Raw genomic sequence first — 23,213 nt, 5'->3', positions numbered from 1 at the left:
GAAGATATATGGTCAAATTTCCTCTTAGAAAATACGAACCGAGCAGTATTGTTTATGGCTAGCTGCAATTTATTAAGCGACAGCGAATCAAGGCTACCATAAATAAGTTCTCCATAAGAAATGTGAGGTATTATAAGAGCTTTGACTAGCTTCATTTTAGCGTCTCGCGGTAATAAATAGGCAGTTCTGTATAAGTTACGAAGGATATTATAGATTTTACCAACCACAAAGTTGATATGGTCAGTGCAGATCAGATTTGAATTGATTTTGAATCCTAAATTGGTGACAGCATCGTGAAAAAATATTTTATCGCCATTAAGCATAATTTCAGGAAGGCTGCTTAAATCATATGTTATGTTCGATATTGCCATCGCCTTAGATTTTGTAGCATTCAGAGACAAGTTATTTAAAAGAGCCCAGCCAATATCGATCTGAGATGTGTGCCCAGGAACCTACATACCAAATTTCATCAAGATACCTCAAAATATACTCAAGTTATCGTGTTAACGGACAGACGGACGGACATGGCTCAATCGAATTTTTTTTCGATACTGATGATTTTGATATATGTAAGTCTATATCTATCTCGATTCCTTGATACCTGTACAACCAACCGTTATCAAATCAAAGTTAATATACTCTATGAGCTCTGATCAACTGAGTATAAACAAGTAAGGAAGGTTAAGTTCGGGTGTAACCGAACATTACATACTCAGTTGAGAGCTATGGTGACAACATAAGGGAAAATAACCATGTAGGAAAATGAACCGAGGGAAACCCTGGAATGTGTTTGTATGACATGTGTATCAAATGAAAGGCATTAAAGAGTATTTTATGAGGGAGTGGGCCATAGTTCTATAGGTGGACGCCATTTAGGGATATAGCCATAAAGGTGGATCAGGGTTGACTCTAGAATGCGTTTGTACGATATGGGTATCAAATGAAAGGTAGTAATGAGTATTTTAAAAGGGCGTGGACCTAAGTACTATAGATGGACGCCTTTTCGAGATATCGCCGTAAAGATGGACCAGGGGTGACTCTAGAATGCGTTTGTACGATATGGGTATCAAATGAAGGGTGTTAATGAGCATTTTAAAAGGGAGTAATCCTTAGTTCTATAGGTGGACCCCTTTTCGAGATATCGCCATAAAGGTAGACCAGGGGTGACTCTAGAATTCGTTTGTGCAATATGGGTATCAAACGAAAGGAGTTAATGAGTATTTTAAGAGGGAGTGGGCCTTAGTTCTATAGGTGGACGCCTTTTCGAGATATCGCCATAAAGATGGACCAGGTGTGACTCTAGAATGAGTTTGTACCATATGGGTATCAAATGAAATGTATTAATGAGAGTTTTAAAAGGGAGTGGAGGTAGTTGTATATGTGAAGGCGTTTTCCAGATATCGACCAAAATGTGGACCAGGGTGACCCAGAACATCATCTGTTGGATACCGCTAATTTATTTATATATGTAATACCTGCCAAGATTTTAAGGGTTTTTTATTTCGCCCTGCAGAACTTTTCATTTTCTTCTACTTAATATGGTAGGTGTCACAACCATTTTATAAAGTTTTTTCTAAAGTTATATTTCGCGTCAATAAAACAATCCAATTACCTTTACCATATTTCATCCCTTTTTTCGTATTTGGTATAGAATTATGGCATTTTTTTTATTTTTCGTAATTTTCGATATGGAAAAAGTGGGCGTGGTCATAGTCGGATTTCGTTCATTTTTCATTCCATGATAAAGTGAGTTCAGATAAGTACGTGAACTGAGTTTAGTAAAGATATATCGATTTTTGCTCAAGTTATCGTGTTAACGGCCATGCGGAAGGACAGACGGACGACTGTGTATAAAAACTGGGCGTGGCATCAACCGATTTCGCCCATTTTCACAGAAAACAGTAACGCCATAAAATCTATGCCCCTACCAAATTTCAAAAGGATTGGTTAATTTTTGTTCGACTTATGGCGTTAAAAGTATCCTAGACAAATTAAATGAAAAAGGGCGGAGGCACGCCCATTTTTAAATTTTCTTTTATTTTTGTATTTTGTTGCACCATATCATTACTGGAGTTGAATCTTGACATAATTTACTTATATACTGTAAAGATATTAAATTTTTTGTTAAAATTTTACTTTAAAAAAAATTTTTTTTTAAAAGTGGGCGTGGTCCTTCTCCGATTTTGCTAATTTTTTTTAAGCGTACATATAGTAATAAGAGTAACGTTCCTGCCAAATTTCATCATGATATCTTCAACGACTGCCAAATTACAGCTTGCAAAAGTTTTAAATTACCTTCTTTTAAAAGTGGGCGGTGCCACGCCCATTGTCCAAAATTTTACTAATTTTCTATTTTGCGTCATAAGTTCAACTCATCTACCAAGTTTCGTCGCTTTATCGGTCTTTTGTAATGAATTATCGCACTTTTTCGGTTTTTCGAAATTTTCGATATCGAAAAAGTGGGCGTGGTTATAGTCCGATATCGTTCATTTTAAACAGCGATCTGAGATGAGTGCTCAGGAACCTACATACCAAATTTCATCAAGATACCTCAAAATTTACTCAAGTTATCGTGTTAACGGACGGACGGACGGACGGACGGACATGGCTCAATCAAATTTTTTTTCGATCCTGATTATTTTGATATATGGAAGTCTATATCTATCTCGATTCCTTTATATATGTACAACCAACCGTTATCCAATCAAACTTAATATACTCTGTGAGCTCTGATCAACTGAGTATAAAAAATTGCTAAAAATAACAAACGGAAATAACAAATAGTTATAAGCACATCTAAATAATAGAATATAATGTATTTAACAATGGTTATTAATGTATCTACTAAATAAAAAAATAAATAATAATAAAGTATCTCAATCAAAATATTTGTTATTCGATCCATGGAATAACGGTCTAACTCAAAACAAAAGAAATCATCCATTTTCTAATAAAATTATGTATATATAAAATTTGTTACTTTTTCTTATCAAAGAATCATACTATCTAAAATCCTACAAAGTAGGATTATTATAAATTTATGTTTACCTGTATTGTTAAGTTTTTTCATTTTCTCAAAAGGTTGATTCTTGAGTTATACCGTTATTCCACACATCCCCTCAGATATAAAAATGAATGTTTGTATGTATGTCATCGATTAACTCAAAAACTACTGGACCGATTATTATGAAAATTGGTATATATATATGTATTTTTCCACGGGGAAGGTTTGTATATAATGAGTACTTTGATACCGGGTGACTAGGGTCTCGAGATTTAGGCCAACACATGGACCCGAGTAACTCCTGGAAGTGTTTGTACAATATGGGTATCAAATGGAAGCTTTCGATGAATGCTTTAGTACAGAGTATTTTTAATGCCGATGTGTGCATGTGGTTCAAGCAGCTCACTACTGCCGGTCGCTTGCGGCCAAGTATCCTCTGGGTAGCCGCTAAACATCCGTTTAGCGGTGAGCTAATGTGAGAAAGCGACAACCTGGCTAGGCCACTCTGACATAATCGGTTTAAGGGCTAGCCGGGGGAGATCTCATCGGCAGCGTCTGTACACCTCTAGGTGCGGCTGCAAGCGGGCGTCTGTCTTGGAGCAAGCGGCTCGCTATATAAACGTGCCAAGTAATATTTTCACCCCCGCTGAGCGGGTTGTGCGCTGGGCTTGGGACCCGCCACGTAAAACCATACTCCAATGAAATATAACAACAAGCCTCGGATAAATACACTCTCTATTGATGACGACAAACGATGGCAAACGTTTGAAGGACAATGAATTGAGGGCATGCACCTGGAACGTCCGCTCTCTGAATGGGATTGGCGCAGATGCCCGGCTGGTTGATGTCCTCGTCAAAGCAAAATCTGACATCACCGCCATCCAAGAAATGCGTTGGACGAAGCAAGGAAGAAAGAAGATAAAAATTGTGACATATATTGGAGTGGCCATACAAATAAGCGCAGTTTCGGCGTCGGATTCGTGGTGGGAGAGAGACTTTGTCGCCAAGTGCTGGCGTTCACGCCTGTGGACGAGCGTCTCGGCGATATCCGAATAAAATCAAAATTTTTTAATATATCATTCATCTGCGCCCATGCGCCGACAGATGAGAAAGACGATGAGGTGAAAGACACTTTTTATGAACAATTAGAACGTACATACGAGCGCTGCCCTCGTCATGATATAAAAGTCGTGCTTGGCGACTTTAACGCCACGGTGGGCAAAGAAGGTGTTTTTGGCCCTACAGTCGGAAAGTTCAGCCTACATAATGAAACTTCTCCTAACGGACTGAGGCTGATTGACTTTGCCGGTACTCGAAACATGGTCATATCCAGCACGAGGTTCATTCATAAAAAGATACATCAAGCTACATGGCTGTCTCCAGATCGAAATACTCGCAATCAGATCGATCACGTTGTGATAGACGGACGGCATGCCTCCAGTGTTTTAGATGTGCGCACGATCCGAGGACCTAACATCGACTCGGACCATTATCTCGTTGCATTACGCACCCGCCTCAACGCGGCTAAAACCAAGGAACAAAAAACACAAGGAAAGCTAGACGTCGAAAAGCTTCAATCACAACAGACCGCCAATGATTTCGCAACTCGACTCTCACACCTGCTCTCTGAGAGCAAAACTCATCCTGAAGGAATACAGGAGCAGTGGGAGCATATCTCCAAAGCACTTCGTACTGCCGCCGAGGAAAAAATTGGTTACCGGCGGCCACGAAAAAACAACTGGTGCGATGAAGAATGCCGCGTTGCAACCGAAAGAAAAGACGCTGCTTACAGGGCTACGTTAAAAGCGAGCGCGACAAGAGGAGTTTGTGAACGCTATCGTGAGTTGAAAAGGGAAGCGAGACGCCTTTTCAGGAAAAAAAAAGCAGAAGCAGAAGGGCGGGAGTGCGAGGAGCTTGAGCTGCTAGCCACCAGGAACAACGCCCGAAAATTCTACCAAAAAATACGGCGACAGACGGAAGGTTTTAAGACCGGGGCAAACTCCTGTAGGAATGAAAACGGCGACCTTGTAACTGATATCCAGAGAGTGCTTAGATTATGGAGGGAATATTTATCTGCTCTCCTAAATGGAGGCAGCAATTCACCGCGCAGAGATGAAGAACCCGATCCCACAATCGATGATGATGGAATATATGTCCCCCGCCCGATTATGACGAAGTTACAATAGCAATAACCAGATTGAAAAACAACAAGGCCGTGAGCGCTGATGGATTGCCTGCGGAGCTATTCAAGTTCGGAGGCGAGGAGTTGGTAAGGCGCATGCAGCAGCTTCTTAGCAAAATATGGGCAGACGAAAGCATGCCCGACGGTTGGAATCTAAGTGTTCTTTGCCCAGTCCACAAGAAGGGGGATACTGCAAAATGCACCAACTATAGTGGAATCAGTCTTCTTAATATCGCATATAAGGTCCTTTCAAGTGTATTGTGCGAAAGATTGAAGCCCACCGTGAACCGGCTGATTGGATCTTATCAGTGCGGCTTCAGACCTGGTAAATCTACCATCGACCAGATTTTCACAATGCGCCAAATCTTGGAAAAAACCAGTGAAAAGAGAATCGACACACATCACCTCTTCGTCGACTTTAAAGCCGCCTTCGACAGAACGAAAAGGAGCTGCCTATATGCCGCTATGTCTGAATTTGGTGTCCCCGCAAAACTTATACGGTTGTAAAAAAATGACGTTGAACAACACCATCAGCTCAGTCAGAATTGGGAAGGACCTCTCCGAGCCGTTCGAAACTAAACGAGGTTTCAGACAGGGTGACCCCCTATCGTGCGATTTCTTTAATTTGATGCTGGAGAAAATTATACTAGCTGCAGAGCTTAACCGCACTGGAACAATATACTATAATGGCATATGCTGATGACATTGATATCATCGTCCTAAACACCCGCGCTGTTAGTTCTGCTTACTCCAAACTGGAAAAAGAAGCGGTAAAGATGGGTTTGATGGTGAATGAGGACAAAACGAAGTACCTGCTGTCATCGAGCAAAGAGTCAGCACATATGCGCCTTGGCAACCACGCTACTGTTGGCAGCCATAATTTCGAAATAGTAAAAGACTTCGTTTATTTGGGAACCAGCAGCAACACTAGCAACAACATCAGCACTGAAATCCAGCGAAGAATCAATCTTGCCAATAAATGCTACTATGGACTAGGTAGGCAATTGAAAAGTAAAGTCCTCTCTCTGCGAACGAAAATCATACTCTACAAGTCACTTATCGTACCCGTCCTGCTATATGGGGCAGAAGCATGGACCATGACAACAGCAGATGAAGCGGCTTCGGGAGTGTTCGAGAGAAAAGTTCTTCGAAAGATTTATGGACCTCTATGCGGTGGCGATTGCGAGTACCGAAGAAGATTTAATGATGAGCTGTACGAGCTATACGCAGACATCAACATAGTCCAGCGAATTAAAACGCAGCAGCAGCGCTGGCTAGGCCATGTTATGCGAATGAAAGATGATGCTCCGGCCAAGTGTTTCTATCGCAACCCGCTTATGGAAGCAGAGGTATAGGGCGGCCCCCACTCCGTTGGAAGGACCAGGTGGAAAACGATTTAAACTTCCTTAGTGTGACCAATTGTCGCCGGTTGGCGGAGCGAAGGAGCGACTGGCGTGCCTTGTTGGACGGCCATAACCGTTTAGACGGTTAAGCACCAATTAAGTAAGAAAGTAAGTGTGACTAGGGTCTCGAGATATAGACCAAAACATGGACTCGGGTAACTCCAGGATGTGTTTGTACAATATGGATATCAAATGGAAGCTGTTGATGAGTACTTTAGTGCAGGGTAATTTTTATAACTATTTGTGATTTCTGATTGTGATCTGTGACTATGGTATTAAGATATAGGACAAAACGTGGATCCGGGTACCTCTAGAATGTGTTTATACAATACAGATATGAAATGAAAGCTGCTGATGAGTACTTTAGTACAGGATAATTTTCATACCTATTGGCGACTAGGGTCTTGAAAATATAGGCGAAAACGTGGACCCGGGTAACCCTAGAATGTGTTTATACAAGGGGAGTGTATTTCGAATAATTTTGTGCATTTCATCGTACACTGAAAATAAAATATTGTAAAAGTGGTATGAAAGACTTTCGTGGTCTTATCTTTCGTACAATGTACGAAAATTTCGTGCATATCACGAAAGAGTTTGAACAATGAAAAAAGATTTTACGAACATTTCGTAAATATAAAGGGCTTTCGTAAGACATTTCTTTCGTACATGTTACGAAATATTTCGTGTACTTTACTAAATACATTCGTAGATTTCTCCCTATGAAAAATTTCGTACATTGTACCAAAGCTTTCGTAGTGTCACACGATGTGGCAACTACTCATACCTCATAATACAACGCTGCAGTTAACACAAGAGTGAGAGTTTCAAATCGCATCCTGACAAAGTCGTACGTGTCGTGAATATAAGAAATAAAAAAGCTTATTTAAATTAATTGAATAAATCAACCGCGTTATTAAAACTAAATCGTTTATCGTTCATTTATTTATAATGGTTTAGTTTCCGTCGTTAATTGTCAAATCGTAAGTAAGTGACAGTAGTATTTACAAATGGGTTTGAAGTCTAACGAAATTTATAATTCCGCTTTCGTACAATGTACGAAAAATTTCGTACATGTATGTGAAAACTACGACTTAGCCGGCGGTTGAACAGGCAGTGATGGCATAACGCTATGTAGCTGCGAATTATAATCCTGAAATCTCCGGTTCGATGCCCGGTCAAAGTGGAATGGAATTTTCTAATTGCTAATTCGTAAATACTACCAAACTCTTTCGTAAATACTACGAAATTATTCGTAAATGGTACGAATGCAAATTTAATTTTCAGTATACGAAACTTTTGTAAATACTACGAAATTTTTCGTAAATATACTAAAGCCCTGATGTCTCATTCTTTCGTAATATGTCCGAAAGCACTTTCGTACATTCTACGAAATCTTTCGTTCCTCAAAATACGAAAGATTTCGTACAATGTACGAAATATTTCGTTCTATTAACGAAATTTTATTTTCAGTGTAGGCAAAATTTATTTAGATAAATACTTTAATCGAGTTGAATATTTGTAGTTTCCGTGAGCTGATTATATTAATTTTCTACAGTGAATTTATGAAGATCATCGAATGTGTAAGTTAACACAGCGGTATGTATGCCTGTATCAATTTCAATTAATACACAAACATACGTATATGAACATTCATTCAAACAAGCGAGCGCAGCGATGGCTGACCGCATCGGAAATCAATCATTATACAATGCTGCTGTGATTCACAAACACTTTGCTTAAATACTTTTTCTTCGTGCCGACGCGTTGTAATAACCGAAGCCGAAGCGATTGCACGATGTAGCTGAACAAGTCGTCACTAAAAAAGTACTTAAGCAAGGCAGTTTTTTAATTAGATTTAAGACGTATTGAATTAAGTGAACAAGTGAGAAATAAAATTTTTACAAGTAGTTTCCAAATATACCAAAGAGATCAAAAAAATTGGTATTAAAGAGATCAAAAAATATCACATTTTTTGATAGCATCGTATACCATCGGCGACGTGGCGACATCTTATAAATTCATCATCACACGTTCCTGTTTAATTATCACGTCGTTCCTATTTAATTATGCCTCCAAAGCGACGAGCAATTGGCCGATCTACACCTCAAGCACGAAACAGAAGAGCATTACGAGCCTCAGAATCAGTCGAGCAACGAGCATCAAGGATGGAAAATCTTCGAGTACACGCCGCTGGAACCCGTTCGTCTGAATTGTCTGAACATAGCACATTCAGGCTGCAAAATCTTCGTGTACACGTCGCTAGGACCCGTTCATCTGAACAACGAGCATCAAGGCTGCAAAATGTTCGAATAAGTACTGTCGTAGTGCATTCCATTATGACAGTAATAAAGATTACGGTCTTCATCAAAATGTCGTCATTGGAAAAATGGATAAAATTTGCATGTATTGTAGTGCACTCAAATTTAAAAATGAAATGCCTGGAATGTGCTGCGCCAGTGGAAAAGTTAAGCTACCAGAATTACATTCACCACCCAACCATTGTCAAAGTTTCTATCTGGTGTTACACCTGTATCGAAGCATTTTTTGGAAAACATCTGCAAGTGCAATTCATGTTTCCAAATGACATCATTCGGTGCAAGGAACATCTTGCGCAAAAATTACATGCCAACATTCAAAGTCCAAGGGCAAATTTATCATCATGCCGGATCGCTTCTACCATTGCCGGACGCAGATCACAAGTTTCTTCAAATTTATTTTATGGAAAATAGTGATGAATAAATTGAACAACGATGTCATTACAATGCGGGCAATAGACGAGAAATTGTGGCTGCGTTACAAAGTTTTTTCGATCAACACAATAAATTAATTCAGTTGTTTAAAACCGCCATTCAACGAATGCCAGCCGATGACTATAGAGTTGTGATTCGAGCAGACAAAAGACCCGTTGGCCAACAGGAGAGACAATTCAATGCGCCAACAATCGATGAAGTGGCGATCGTAATATATAGTTGGCGAACATTTTGAATCGCGGGACATAATTCTCCATCGAAGAAGTGGTGACATTCAGCGAGTCTCCGAAACTCATCGCTCATACGACGGATTGCAGTATCCGATTCTGTTTTGGCGAGGAGATGATGGATACCATTTTAACATCAAAATGAGAAATCCACGAAGAGATGAGGAAACGAATAAGAAAATCAGCGCCATGAATTATTATTCGTATCGATTGATGATTCATCAAAACGCTGAAAACCACATTCTGAAATGTACACAATTGTTCCATCAATATATCGTCGACATGTACGCGAAGATTGAAACTGAACGGCTCCTATATATTCGATTGAATCAAACTGAGTTGCGTTCTGAAGAGTACATCCATTTACGTGATGCAATCGTTAATGATTGGAACGTCAATGCAAACAATTGGGAAGAATGGTAATATTACCGTCTACATTCACGGGGAGTCCACGGCACATGAATGAATACGCACAAGATGCGATGACATACGTTCGCGCATATGGTTGTCCATATTTGTTCGTCACCTTTACATGAAATTAAAGAACTTCTATTAGTTGGGCAATCATCTTCGGACCGCCATGACATTACCGCATGCGTATTTAAACAAAAATTGATATGTTTGATGGTTTTATTATCAAGCATAATGTTTTTGGGAGAGACACGCTGATCGATGTATTCCATTGAATGGCAGAAAAGAGGTTTGCCACATGCACATATATTGGTTTGGTTGATCAACAAAATTATGCCAGATCAAATTGATCAAATCATCTCAGCAGAAATACTAGATAAACACATTGATCCAGACTTATTCGACGTCGTCACCAAAACTATGATCCAAGTTCCATGTGGCGCATTTAACAACAATTCACCATGTATGTCTGATGGGAAATAGACGAAACGATACCCAAGAAAATTGGTTTCTGATACCATCATTGGCAATGACCGATGTCACCTGTATCGTCGACGATCAGTTGAGAAAGGTGGCAGATCTGCCGTTGTGAAAGTACGAAACATTGATACTGAAGTAGATAATCGTTGGATTGTGCCATATTCACCATTGCTTTCATAGACCTTCAAAGCACACATTAATGTTGAGTATTGCAATTCAGTGAAGTCGATCAAGTACATTTGCAGCATATGTCAGCAAAGGAAGCGACATGGCAGTCTTCGGAGTAGGGAATGTAGCTGCACCGCTCGATGAAATCAAACAATACCAACTTGGACGCTATGAAGCAGTATGGCGCATCTTATCATTTCCAATCCATGAACGATATCCAACAGTAGTACACTTGGCGGTGCAGCAGGAGATAATGTACGTTCAAGAGCATTGGTTCCACCGGCAAAAACTTTAACTGCGTTTTACTCATTGTGTCAGGATGATCTTTTTGCTAAGACTTTGCTTTATTCTGAGGTGCCGAAATTCTACACGTGGAATGCATCGGCTAAAAAATTTCAACGTAGCAAAGAAGGTAAAGCAGTTGAAGGATATCCCAATTTATATTCCAGTGATGCCTTGTGTCGTCTGTACACTGTTAATCCGAACATTACAGAATGTTTCTATCTAAGATTGCTGTTGATCAATATACGTGGACCAATATCCTTCCAAGATTTAAGAACAGTCAACGGTCAGCTTTGCGCCACTTATAGCCAAGCTTGCCAGGTACTAAATATTCTTGAGGATGATGCACATTGGGATACTGCACTAGCTGATGCATCGCATACTGCTCGACCACAGCAAATACGCACGCTATTTGCCATAATATTGACAACCTGCTTCCCATCTAATCCAAAAGATCTTTGGGAAAAATACAAGGACAACATGAGTGATGATATTCTACATCGTTGCGCGCTGCGAATCAAAATCCGGACATTCAATTCACACAAAACGAGTATTATGAGGCATTGATTTTGATTGATGACATATGTTTGACAATCGCTAACAAGGCACTGTTGCAACTGGGAATGCTTGCTTCAAACCGACCTGAAAACAACCTTTTCGATCGTGATTTGCAACGAGAAACACACTATGATTCTGATAAACTGGAGACATTCGTTAGGACAAATCTTCCGAAGTTGATTCCAGGTCAACGCATTGCATATGACAGAATTTTGCGTGCAATCACAGGCGGTGGACTGTTTTTCATAGATGCGCCCGGTGGTACAGGCAAGACCTTTCTTTTTCACTAATTTTGGCAACCATACGATCACAAAATAATATTGCACTGGCTATTGCATCATCTGGGATTGCGGCAACTCTTTTGGATGGTGGCCGAATAGCGCATTCAGCACTGAAACTGCCGTTGAATTTGCAAAACACTGAGGCACCAACATGCAACAGCAAAAACTCTGGAATGGGAAAAGTACTCCAAACGTGTCAAATTATCATATGGGATGAATGTATAATGTCTCACAAGAAAGCATTAGAAGCGCTTAATCGTAAACTGCGAGATTTGAGAGGAAACAGACGGATCTTTGGTGGCGCACTCATTTCATTGTCTGGTGATTTTCGACAACCACTGCCCAATATACCACGTTCAACACCCGCTTATGAACTTAAGGCATGTCTTAAATCATCACTTCTATGGCGTCATTTACAGAAATTGACTTTGAAAACTAACATGCGTGTACAACTACAACGGAATGCATCGGCTGGAGAATTTGGAAAACAGTTAATGGATATTGGAAATGGGCGAACGGAAATTGATGCATCTACACAATGTATCACCCTGCCAGCAAACTTTTGTAAGATCACAGAAAGCATCAACGAATTGGTGCAAAAAGTTTTCCCAAACATTGCACAAAACTAAAAAAACTATCAGTGGCTCAGTACGTGTGCTATATTAGCAGCCAAAAATATCGATGTCAATACCATCAACTTCACCATTCAGCATGGAATAGCCAGTGAAACGACAACATATAAGTCCATCGAAACTGTGGTGAATCAAGGCGAGGTTGTCAACTTTCCAACTGAATTCTTGAATTCGCTTGATTTGCCAGGAATGCCACCGCACGTTCTTACATTGAAAATTGGTGTACCCATCATTCTTCTTCGAAACATAAATCCACCAAAACTTTACAACGGCACCAGACTCTCAGTCAAGAAAATGATGAACAATGTTATCGATTTCGATCGAATTTTGACTGGAAAATTCAATTAAATGATCCCGACAGATATGCCATTCGAATTCAAACGTGTACAGTTCCCGGTGCGACTCGCTTTCGCAATGACTATTAACAAAGCTCAAGGACAATCCTTACAAGTGTGTGGATTAAATTTGGAGAATCCATGCTTCTCACATGTATAGCTCTATGTGGCTTGCACACGTGTCGGAAAACTTTCTGATTTATTCGTCTACGCACCAGATGGAAAAGCAAAAAATATTGTGTATCCCACAGCACTTCAATGAACATCGAATTGAAACTAAACTTTATAATTTTTTAGAAATAAGCAAAATCAATAAAATGGTTTAGAATGAATTAAATATTTGGGTACTGATTTTTCTTTAAAGTCATTTTTCTTGAATTTATTTTAGTTGTTAGCGTAGCAACGCGCGCCGGGTACAGCTAGTATATTTATATTTGGCATTCCTTTAATTTTTTCGCATTTTTTAGGTTTCGTTAAGCTGTGCTGCCACTTTTTTTTTTTTTTTTTTTTTTTAATGGACGTTGTGGCAGCGCGCTGCCCTCAAGTGGCCCAATGAAACCAGGCTAATCCTGTTCACGCGATCGATTTATATATATATATAATAACTTTTTTTTTTTTTTTTTTATTTTGCCGAGTCTTTGATGGGCAGCGGTTTGTCAAGCGTCACGATCTGAGACTGCTCAGCTACAGAAGAAATTTCATCAGCCAAGCGTAATACTTAAAGAGAACAGAAGCAAACGTATTATACATTAATTTAGAGAGGTGAGAACAATCTTTTTTATAGAAAAAAGGGAGTCCGAGCTATCAAATGTGTTTGAGTGAGAGTTATAATCTTGGCATAAACGCCGAAAAGGTTCATTTTGTTCGAAATTCGTTCTACATTGTTTCAGCAGAAGAGGTTTGAAGTGTCTCGATGTCCGAGAGGGAACGCAAAAGTTCACTTCATTCAGAAGGAATGGGCTCGAAATTGATCCATTTAAAAGTTTTGTCATAAATATCACACCAAGCATTTCCCTTCGACTAGCAAGAGTTGGAAGATTGATAAGCTTTAATCGATTAGTATAAGGTGGAAGATTAGTTAAAGAGTCCCATTGGAAATTTCTTAAGGCAAATAGTAAAAATTGTTTTTGTATTGATTCGAGACTGTCTGCATGGACTTGATAACGCGGATTCCAAATTATCGAGCCGTATTCTAATATTGGCCTAACTAATGTTGTAAAAAGTGCTTTAGTTATGTAAGGGTCGTTAAATTCTTTTGACCACCGTTTAACAAATGCAAAAACACCTTTGCCTTTATTCACTGTAGCATTAATATGAAGATTGAAACTAAGTTTGGAATCCATCATGACTCCCAAGTCAATAAAATTATTTACAGTTTCTAGACTATAGTTGTTAATTGTATATGAATCTGGTGGCGAAACTCTCCGAGAAAAACACATGAATTTACATTTTTTGAGATTGAGCGGCATATAATTTACATTGCACCAGGTAACCAAGTGATTTAAATCCATTTGAAGCAAGGAATGTTCCTCAACCGAGGCACATGATTTGAAAAGTTTTACATCGTCTGCGTACATCAAAATTTTTGAGTATTTAATTGTACCAGATATATCGTTTATGAACAACAAGAACAGAATCGGACCAAGATGGCTGCCCTGAGGAACACCAGAAGAAACATTGATGACCCCAGAAAGTGTATTTTTAAAGATTACTTTTTGCGTACGATAACCAAGATACGAAGAAATCCAACATATAAGACGGGGTTGAAAACCGAGTTGACTGAGCTTATGAATAAGTAATGGGTGTGATACTTTGTCGAAAGCTTTACTGAAATCGGTGTAAATTACATCAGTGTGAAGGCCTTTTCTAAATCCATTAGAAACGTGGGTGGTAAATTCTAGTAAATTGGTGATAGATGATTTGCCCTTACAGAACCCATGCTGCGAGCTTGCAATTATGGGGGAAATAGGGAATGTTAGGTGGTGGGTAACAATAGCCTCAAATAACTTTGGGATAGCGGATAACTTTGCTATGCCCCGGTAGTTTTCTATTGAAGACCTGCTTCCATTTTTATGAAGCGGAATAAGAAAAGATTCCTTCCATATTGTTGGGAAAACGCCATAAATTAAAGATAAATTAAATAAATCTGTTAGCGGCTGATAGATGTTTGCGGCACATTTTTTAAGAAAGTGTGTCGGGATCCTGTCGGGGCCGTATGAATATGATACTTTTAAAGTTTTTAAATAAGATAATACATCTTCTGAAGATATAAATGGAGCTCTGATTGAATAACATGAATCAATATGGTATGGGTATTCATTAGGTGGAACGTTGGTCTCAATAGAGTAATTTGATTTGAAAAATTCCGCAAAAAAGTCGGCGATCTCTTGATCATCGCTGGAAATATTATCTTGGAATTTCATGGATGATGGAAACCCTTTCACCCTGCGTTTAGAGTTTACGAATCCGTAAAATGCCTTCGGGTTGCAAGTTATATTTCTTTTCATTTTACAAAGATAAGCTTTGTAACACTTTTTGTTCAATTGAAAATACTTGCAGCGTAGAATCGAGTACTGTAAGTAATGGTTATGTAAACCCGTCTTTTTGAACAACTTGAAAGATCGAGACTTTTTATTCTTTAAAATTTTCAGCTCTTTAGTGAACCATACTTGGCTTGTATCGGAATGTACACAAATCCGCTTAGGTACGTATTTTTCAAAAAGACAGTAAATGGTATTGTAAAAGTGAGAAACGCTTTGCTCCACATCAGCATTAAATGTTGGCCACACTATTCGAGATAGATCACGATTTAATTTTTTAAAATTGGCCTTCGCAAAGTCGAAGCGATAACTGGAGTCGTATCGTTTATTTCCGCTGTTACAAGCATAATTTACAACTTCGTAAACTATTTTGAGGGAAGGGTGGTAAGCATCTTCAGGTTCAATAATGGGTTCGCATCGACTAATGGAATATTTAGATTCATCATCCACAAAGGCTAAATCCAACACTCTTCCGAATTTATTCGATTGGATGTTGATTTGTTGAAGGCACAGCTCAGACATTCCGTCTAGAAATTCATTGTTGGAAGACTTTGACGAAACTGGTACGATATTAAAGTCAGAGATGCACCATGATATGTGTGGCATATTGAAGTCACCCAAGACAATAATGGAATCGGAAGGCTTTAGCATCGAATTAACAGTTCTTAGCAAGGAAATGTGATTCATATAAACGGACAGTTCAGAAGATGGCGGGATATAACAGATGGCCAAATAAATGTGGATATTTGCTAGTTGTGTGCGTATGCACAAGAACTCAGTTGTATCGGTGGCGGTTACGCAAATCTCTTCAGATGGTATTGAAGAGTGTACAGCAAGCAGAACCCCACCTCCAACCCTGTTCAGGCGGTCATTTCGATATATCTGGTAGTCATTACAGAGGATCTCTGAGTTAAAAACATGAGGTTTCAGCCAGGTTTCGGTTAAAGCAATTATATCGTAGCTTGAGTTAAATGATTTTAAAAACAGTTCTGTTAACTTGGTGTTTAAGCCTCTAACATTTTGGTAAAGTATATCTAAAGCAGATTTTTCGTTCAGTTTTTTGACTCAGTGTTATTAACAGGGATCTTTGCCAAGTTTGGAACACTCTTATTCCGCCTATATTCAAATTCCCGCACAAGTGCCCCAGAGGGCCAAAAATCGTTACTCAAGATAGTGTCAAAATGGTCAATAGGTACATCTAATCTAAAGGAAGATACGTTTCTTTCATAACTAAAATTAAATTTCCGAATTGTTACGTTCTACTAATAAAACGAAATTTAAATGTCATTTATTTCGAGTCGTTAAAACTAAGTTAGTGAATAGAACAATCGATAGGCAAGCGACAAAATCGTTAATTAAACTTTCTACAAATCGCATCCTTATAAGTTAGTGAATTCCACCACGGAGGTGAGTTTACGATTTTTCAAATAGTAATGAAATTTGACCTGGCATTGATAACAGTTTGCGTATTTTTTTTTTTTACTAGAATGTTAAACAGTTTAAATTACTAATATTTTTCAAAAATATTATTTAAAAGGGAAAATAAATCTCAAAATTGACAGCTCTTTAGGAAAAAAGTATTCATGCCACCGAATACAAAATTTAGCAGAAAACGAATGAAAATTATAAATATGGATGCTGTTCCAAACTGTTATAACTTTGCGCGAAGAACTGTTCCCCCAAAGTGAAACGAAGTTAATATACGAAAGCGAGACAGCATGTGGAAATGTCTATAGGAAGAATAAAAGTTACTAGATTGATAAGACGAAATGTGTCGAGAAAGATAGTCAGCCCTATCCTGCATTTCTACTTGGATTGGAATTTTTTCGATTTGGCAATTTTGGTACTCTGTGTTCCAATCTCTTTCGATCTAACTTCGAATCGTTCGATTTTATGTATTCTGCATTTCGATCGTAGTTCCGTTTTTCTAAGTTGCAAATTTGTTGGCGGAAAATTATTTTCTTTTTAATTTATAACAGAAGTTTAACAAAAATGTAGTAAAACTTGTTGAGAAACGTAAAAGGCTTCATGGTGATTGTTTTTTATATGTTTCCAACACAAGTGCAGTATGAGACGTTGGCTAATTTAATGGCAACAAAGCGGGATATGATGACTCCTGGGAAGCTAGCCTTCGCATAAAATTCTTGCTTCGCTTGTATATTCTCCTCTTCACTTTGTTCAAATGTTATCCACTGAGGGCATAATTTGGGTTGCATTACATCCAGAAATATAGACAGTGACTTTGACACTGTTGACTCTCCCATTCCTACATTATAATCCGCCCCTATTTCATGCTGGTGGCCACCATGGTGTGATGGTAGCGTGCTCCGCCTACCACACCGTATGCCCTGGGTTCACACCCCGGGCAAAGCAACATCAAAATTTTAGAAATAAGGTTTTTCAATTAGAAGAAAATTTGTCTAAGCGTGGTCTCCCCTCGGCAGTGTTTGGCAAGCGCTCCGAGTGTATTTCTGCGATGAAAAGCTCTCAGTAAAAACTCATCTGCTTTGGAGATGCCGTTCGGAGACGCCACAAAACTTGTAGGTCCCGTCCGGCCAATTTTTAGGGAAAACCAAGAGGAGCACGACGCAAATTGGAAGAGAAGCTCGGCCTAAGATCTCTACGGAGGTGAACCGCGCCTTACATTTATTTTTATTTTATTCCATGCTGATAACTGCCTTCTGCAAAAAATCTCAAAGCAGCTACTCCAATATTAAGGGCAGATGTCGACGCCGAAGTCCTTGGACGAATATGCCCCGCAAAAGTATCTAACAGATACTTGAAAGCATCCTTATTAAGTCGAAAGTTTTTTTTTTTTAACCTAAATAAGGAAATAAGTCATTAAACTTTACCACTTTTAAGTTCAATTTCTTACAATTCGTCTCTCATCTCAAACGGATTACACAAATCTCGCAATATTTGCCTTTCCATTCTCGCCTGGCCATTTTCGTAATGCCGTGGCTATTGATTCCATTATAATAGACAGCTGTAATTTGTGTCTGTTCGTTGGGTCCAGTTATATGCCAAATCAAGCTGACGGAGTAGAGGAAGGTTAAGCGAAAACGTAAACAATCCTTGCGGAGAGAATAAATAAATCTTTATAAAGTATTTTAGGCCAGTGCAATGAAATTAGCATCCATAAAATTCAGAAAATGTCAGCAATAATCGTGCAGGAATCCGTTTTAACAAAACTTGGTGGCCACGGCAGGGGATTGCCCAAAATAACGGCAAAAATACACTTACAATTATGAAAGCACTTTATACTATGTTCAAACAGAAAAATAAATTGAGGAAATTTCGATTTGAATTGAGTGCTGTTCATACAACTCGATTTAGCTTACACAATAGTAATTTGATAGCTGGTTGGCTCATCTCTACATCAAGAACATACCTTTGTTCAGACTTTCAAAATGAACACGTACATTATTAGGCGAATGAAATGGAATGAAAATATAAAACTTTGAAATTTTTGTGTGTTGTAAGAAAATATGTTCAATGTTTTGGTTTCATTTTGAGTTTGCCATCTTCTTTTGACAATCCCTACTCCAGTGAAATGAAAGACATAAAATCAGCTGATGAGATGAGCCAACCATATAGTTCAGCCATGCGTAACTGACGTTGAAATATACTCAATAAACACACTTTACAATGTTGCATTTGCAGTTTGAAACAATTTATTACGCAATTTTTTTTAAATTGGCAATTTATTATTACAACTTATTATATGACAAATTGCGTAATAAATTGCCCAAATAGTAGAAATTGGCAATTTGGTGTGTGTTTGAACTTAGTATTACTCAAAAAAATATAACACTGCGGCAATATATTCTATTGCTTTTTTTTGTACAAAATGGCGTGGATAATGAAATATAAACGTTTTTCAGTTTTTTTACAAATTTTCTTAAATTTATTTTGTTCCAATATTCACACATTCCGTACAAACAGCTGATTTCGAAATATCATTTGTTCTTCCTCTTCTCGTTACGCTTCCGTCGTAATGCAGAATATCGAACTTCGATTAAAGCGGAGCGTAGAACGGGAACGTAATCGAAATGCAGAATAGGGGTGAGTATTTCTGTATGACAACAAATTCGATAAGATTTTTTGGATAGTTGAAATTGGCTAAGAAGATTCATAATGCGAGAAAATCTTACGGCAGAACTGGATAAAAACCTTTGAAGACATTTGAGAGGTAAAAGGGGGATACCTTCGCCAATGTCTTGCAGCAGCTAGGTTAACAGCAATCGCTTCTAGGAAGTCAAATAATGAAAAATGCAAATGCATTTGTGTCGCATAAATAAAAGTGCGAAAGTATGTTCCTGCGAATAAATAGATTAGAGAAAAATTTTTGGTTTTGCTCAACTTTCTAAATGTTTCCACAAAATCTCTATTTGGACCATTCACCGCAATAAATTATTAAAACAAATGAAAATTCTAAACGTTACAGTTGATGATAGCCTGAATATCTGCTTGAAGGAAACATTTCTGGTAAAGTATTTATTGTTTGTTTATGAAATGAATATTTATATCGCCCTAGTACCTGCAAAACGTATTGGATTATTTACTTCTTGGTGTTAGACGATAAAATTGTCTAATAATTGCTGGCAGGGGAACTTTGATATGTATCTCAACCGACGGCAGAAATAAACTACGGATTTTATAACGTGGCCGAATCTACCCTCTTGGTATTTTTAAAGTTTGTTTGAGTGTGAACGCATTGAATGTAGCCAATAGCCTATCAGATTCATCGAGCCCAATAAGGTTATATTAGGTTGAACTGGCTGGTCCGTGAGGACCCCACATAGACTATATGCGTCCATTGCGTTTGTTTAACGACCAAACTGAGAAATAATATTTAAAACCAGGACCTATCTTATAAAATTACTCCGTCCTCTTGATAAAGCTTTCTAGAACCTATACCAATAGCTGTTTCACGATCTGATTTAAACACAGGAAAAATTCAAAAACAGGATGTATATATTTCTCTAAATTTAAACCAAAAGGACATATAGCAGTATGTCCTTTGCTAATATATCGAATTGATTATTAAAATATCTTTTAATTTACAACACTATTTTTTTCTGAAAGGATAATATAATTTAGTTACTTACATAGCAAACTGATGTTTTAGCATTTTGTATAGTATTATCCTGTAGAGGTCACAACCAAATATATATCACTTAAGTCTTCGACACTAAAATTGACAATGTCATATTAAAATTTTTCACACCTTTTATACTTGTACTCTATGCCGATTTTGTTCAGCGAAAATTCCACACACGCACAAAACAGATTATACCATTCAAAATAAAAAAAAAAAAACAGTAGGTAGCCTAAGTTCAGGTAACATTGTATATACCCTAGAGAAAAACTCAGAGACACGCAAAGCGACAGTTTCGCAATAGGTTTAGGTCCGTCACTTTTTTCTAAAATACATCTACAAATTTCCATTTTCTACATACTCGCGTCTCTGTTATGTGCATTTCCTAACACAGTGTAAAAAAAATAAACTGTTTGGCCAATTTTCGTGTATTTACAAAAGATTTATTGTTTCCTGGTTATTGATTTAACACTTGGTTGGTCACCCTATGTTGGTGAAAACATAAATGTCAAATGAATCCATCTGATAGGTAGCTATCCTGCAGATAAAATATAGCTTAATTGGAGATAGTAAAACGGCCCTTAATTACTACCTCCGAATTGGTGATAATCGGATGTATATCGGGAGAGTGGTAGCCACACTTGTATCAACAGCGCTGAACAATATGGATTTAAATTAATTAATAAAAGTTTGCGACTATTTCAGAACCACCTAAGAATGAACCAAATAGAAACGCTTTAAAAAGGTCTAATTCAATCGCTGGTGGTTTGAAATAGTCTCAGCCTTTGATTAATTGATTTAAATATAGCTCGAACCTAAGCGCTACAAATGTGAGTACTAAATGTCTTGCTTTTCATCCGATTTGTGGCCGTTCAGCACAGTTCGTTTTTTGTTCTGGGTATTCATTTTTGTTCTAAAACTTATTGATTTTTATGATTCAATAACACACAATACTAGTTTGGTTTCCTTAAAGTGCTATGATAAGCTTCAAAAATAAATTATTTACCTTTAAGAGACACGTATAGTTTAATATATCTCAACCGTGCACTTTTTTGCGTATATTGAAAATGCGCCAAGCAAGCAGAACATAAAAAGTTCTAAAAGTGAAAAAATCAATTTTTATCGCTTTCATCTAGCATAAGCAGACGTTGTTCTGCCCTAACTTTGATCTATCTATATAAATTTTAAGAAGTTTTTATCTCTTACTCTCCCACCCCCTTTCTCTTGTTCTTTTATTCACTCCTCCTTCTGCCTTTCTCTTTCTATGTATCTCTTTCTCCCTCTCCGTCTTTTCCGATCTATCTTCATTTAACTCCATCTCTTTCTCAGTCATTCTTTTCTTTTTCTAGTTCTTATCCTTATCCATCCCTTATTCCCAGTCCCAGTCCAAGTCCACGTTGCAGTCCCAGCCCTCCCAGCCTAATCCAGGCAAAAGTATGCCTCAATGATGAACTATTAACCATTTATGCTGCGTGCCGTAGTGCCAAGAAGTATGATTGTGTGATTCGTAAATCAACACCCCTTCGTTCTGTTGAAGTAGGTGCAAGCTAACTAATAAAATGAAAAAGAAAATACGGATTTGGGCTATCCCATATGTATAGTGAATTGTTTAAAAATTAAGCCAACCTGAAATCAATGAAGTGAAGGCAGTGGCAAGTTCAAGTTCACTCTTCCGCTATGCAACTGAATTGGCAAACACTGTAATGCTTGACCATGTCAACATAAACGGTTTTTTATACAACGTCAAATGGTTTGCGGTCCATTTTGAAAGCAGAGTTGACCGATAAAAAAAACTACAACCCATTTACCATTAAAATTTCATTTGCTAACATGTTGACATTTTATTTTCGTTTGCCGACTGGCGTCCCATCATCATAATGAAATAGGTTGCGAAATCAATGAACACAAAGTTTTAGCGTGGATTTTGACCATGAACTTCTTTATCGACTTTGAGCTAGTAATGTGACAGAATGAAATGCCTTTGACCCCAACTGAGCAAAGGGGTCAGTCATTTTGACCTAATGAAAAGCAAGCATTGGATATGTTTGTTTTGATTTGTTTTTCAAATGCTTTTTCTATTGTTTTTGTTTTGTTTTCATTTCAATTTTCAGCAAATTTTTAGTGCAATTAACACGGAAAACATTTTTATTTGGCGTTTGTTTGTCTTAATGGTGTGTTCAATTTATATTTATTATTAAGAATTCATGAGCTTAACACCGGCTTATAATAATTGAATATTCAATTATTATGTTTTTCTAAGAGAAACTGAAAATAAAAAAGAAGATAAACTGCATTAAGCAAGGAGACAAATACAAGCAGGATACCCTAGTGGTTAATTAAGGCAACTGTGGTTTCACCGTGTGATTCGCTGTTCGAATCTCGTTGAAACCTTTGATAACATTACGAAATTGCCTGACCATGAGTTCGTGGCGAATTTCGAAATGGAACTATCGCAATATGCCAGTAAATGTTCCTTTCTTTCTTTTCAGTTTCACTTAGAAAAATATAATAATTGAATATTCATTTATTATAAGCCGGTGTTAAACTCATGAATTCTTAATAATTTTTATTTGGTGAAAAATAAAACTTTTCTTAATTTATTTACTTAATTAATTTCATAAATATATGCATAGGCACTATCGCAATGACAAAACGCAAATCGCATTTCTGGGTCTGCAAGATTGCGGCTAATACATACGAATGTACGTTGTCAGCGAATGTTTCATAAAAACAACGATAATGCAGTTTCTTATGGGTGCTATCTATTATTGAGTTATGTAAAATCTAAAGAAAGCTGTGAAAGGATGGGCTTACATTTGTTTAGTTAATATAACTAATTCATTCGTACAATAAAGGATT

The 23,213-nt window shown here is 37.8% G+C and overlaps 1 protein-coding gene across 1 annotated transcript in view; it reads right to left on the bottom strand.

The window, feature by feature from the left end:
- Nucleotides 1-20,438, bottom strand: part of LOC137242863 (uncharacterized) — a 45,114-nt gene extending 24,676 nt beyond the window's left edge. The window contains exon 1 of the mRNA XM_067770116.1: nucleotides 20,365-20,438. Within this exon, the coding sequence (XP_067626217.1) occupies nucleotides 20,365-20,387 (23 nt within the window). The 5' untranslated portion in view covers nucleotides 20,388-20,438. The remainder of the gene's footprint in view (nucleotides 1-20,364) is intronic.
- Nucleotides 20,439-23,213: the final 2,775 nt, after the last annotated feature.

This window comes from Eurosta solidaginis, chromosome 2 (genome assembly GCF_040869045.1).
Source record: "Eurosta solidaginis isolate ZX-2024a chromosome 2, ASM4086904v1, whole genome shotgun sequence".
NCBI classification, from domain to species: Eukaryota; Metazoa; Arthropoda; class Insecta; order Diptera; family Tephritidae; genus Eurosta; species Eurosta solidaginis.
The sequence above is the reverse complement of the archived record's forward strand: the minus strand, read 5'-3'. Positions and strand labels throughout refer to the sequence as shown.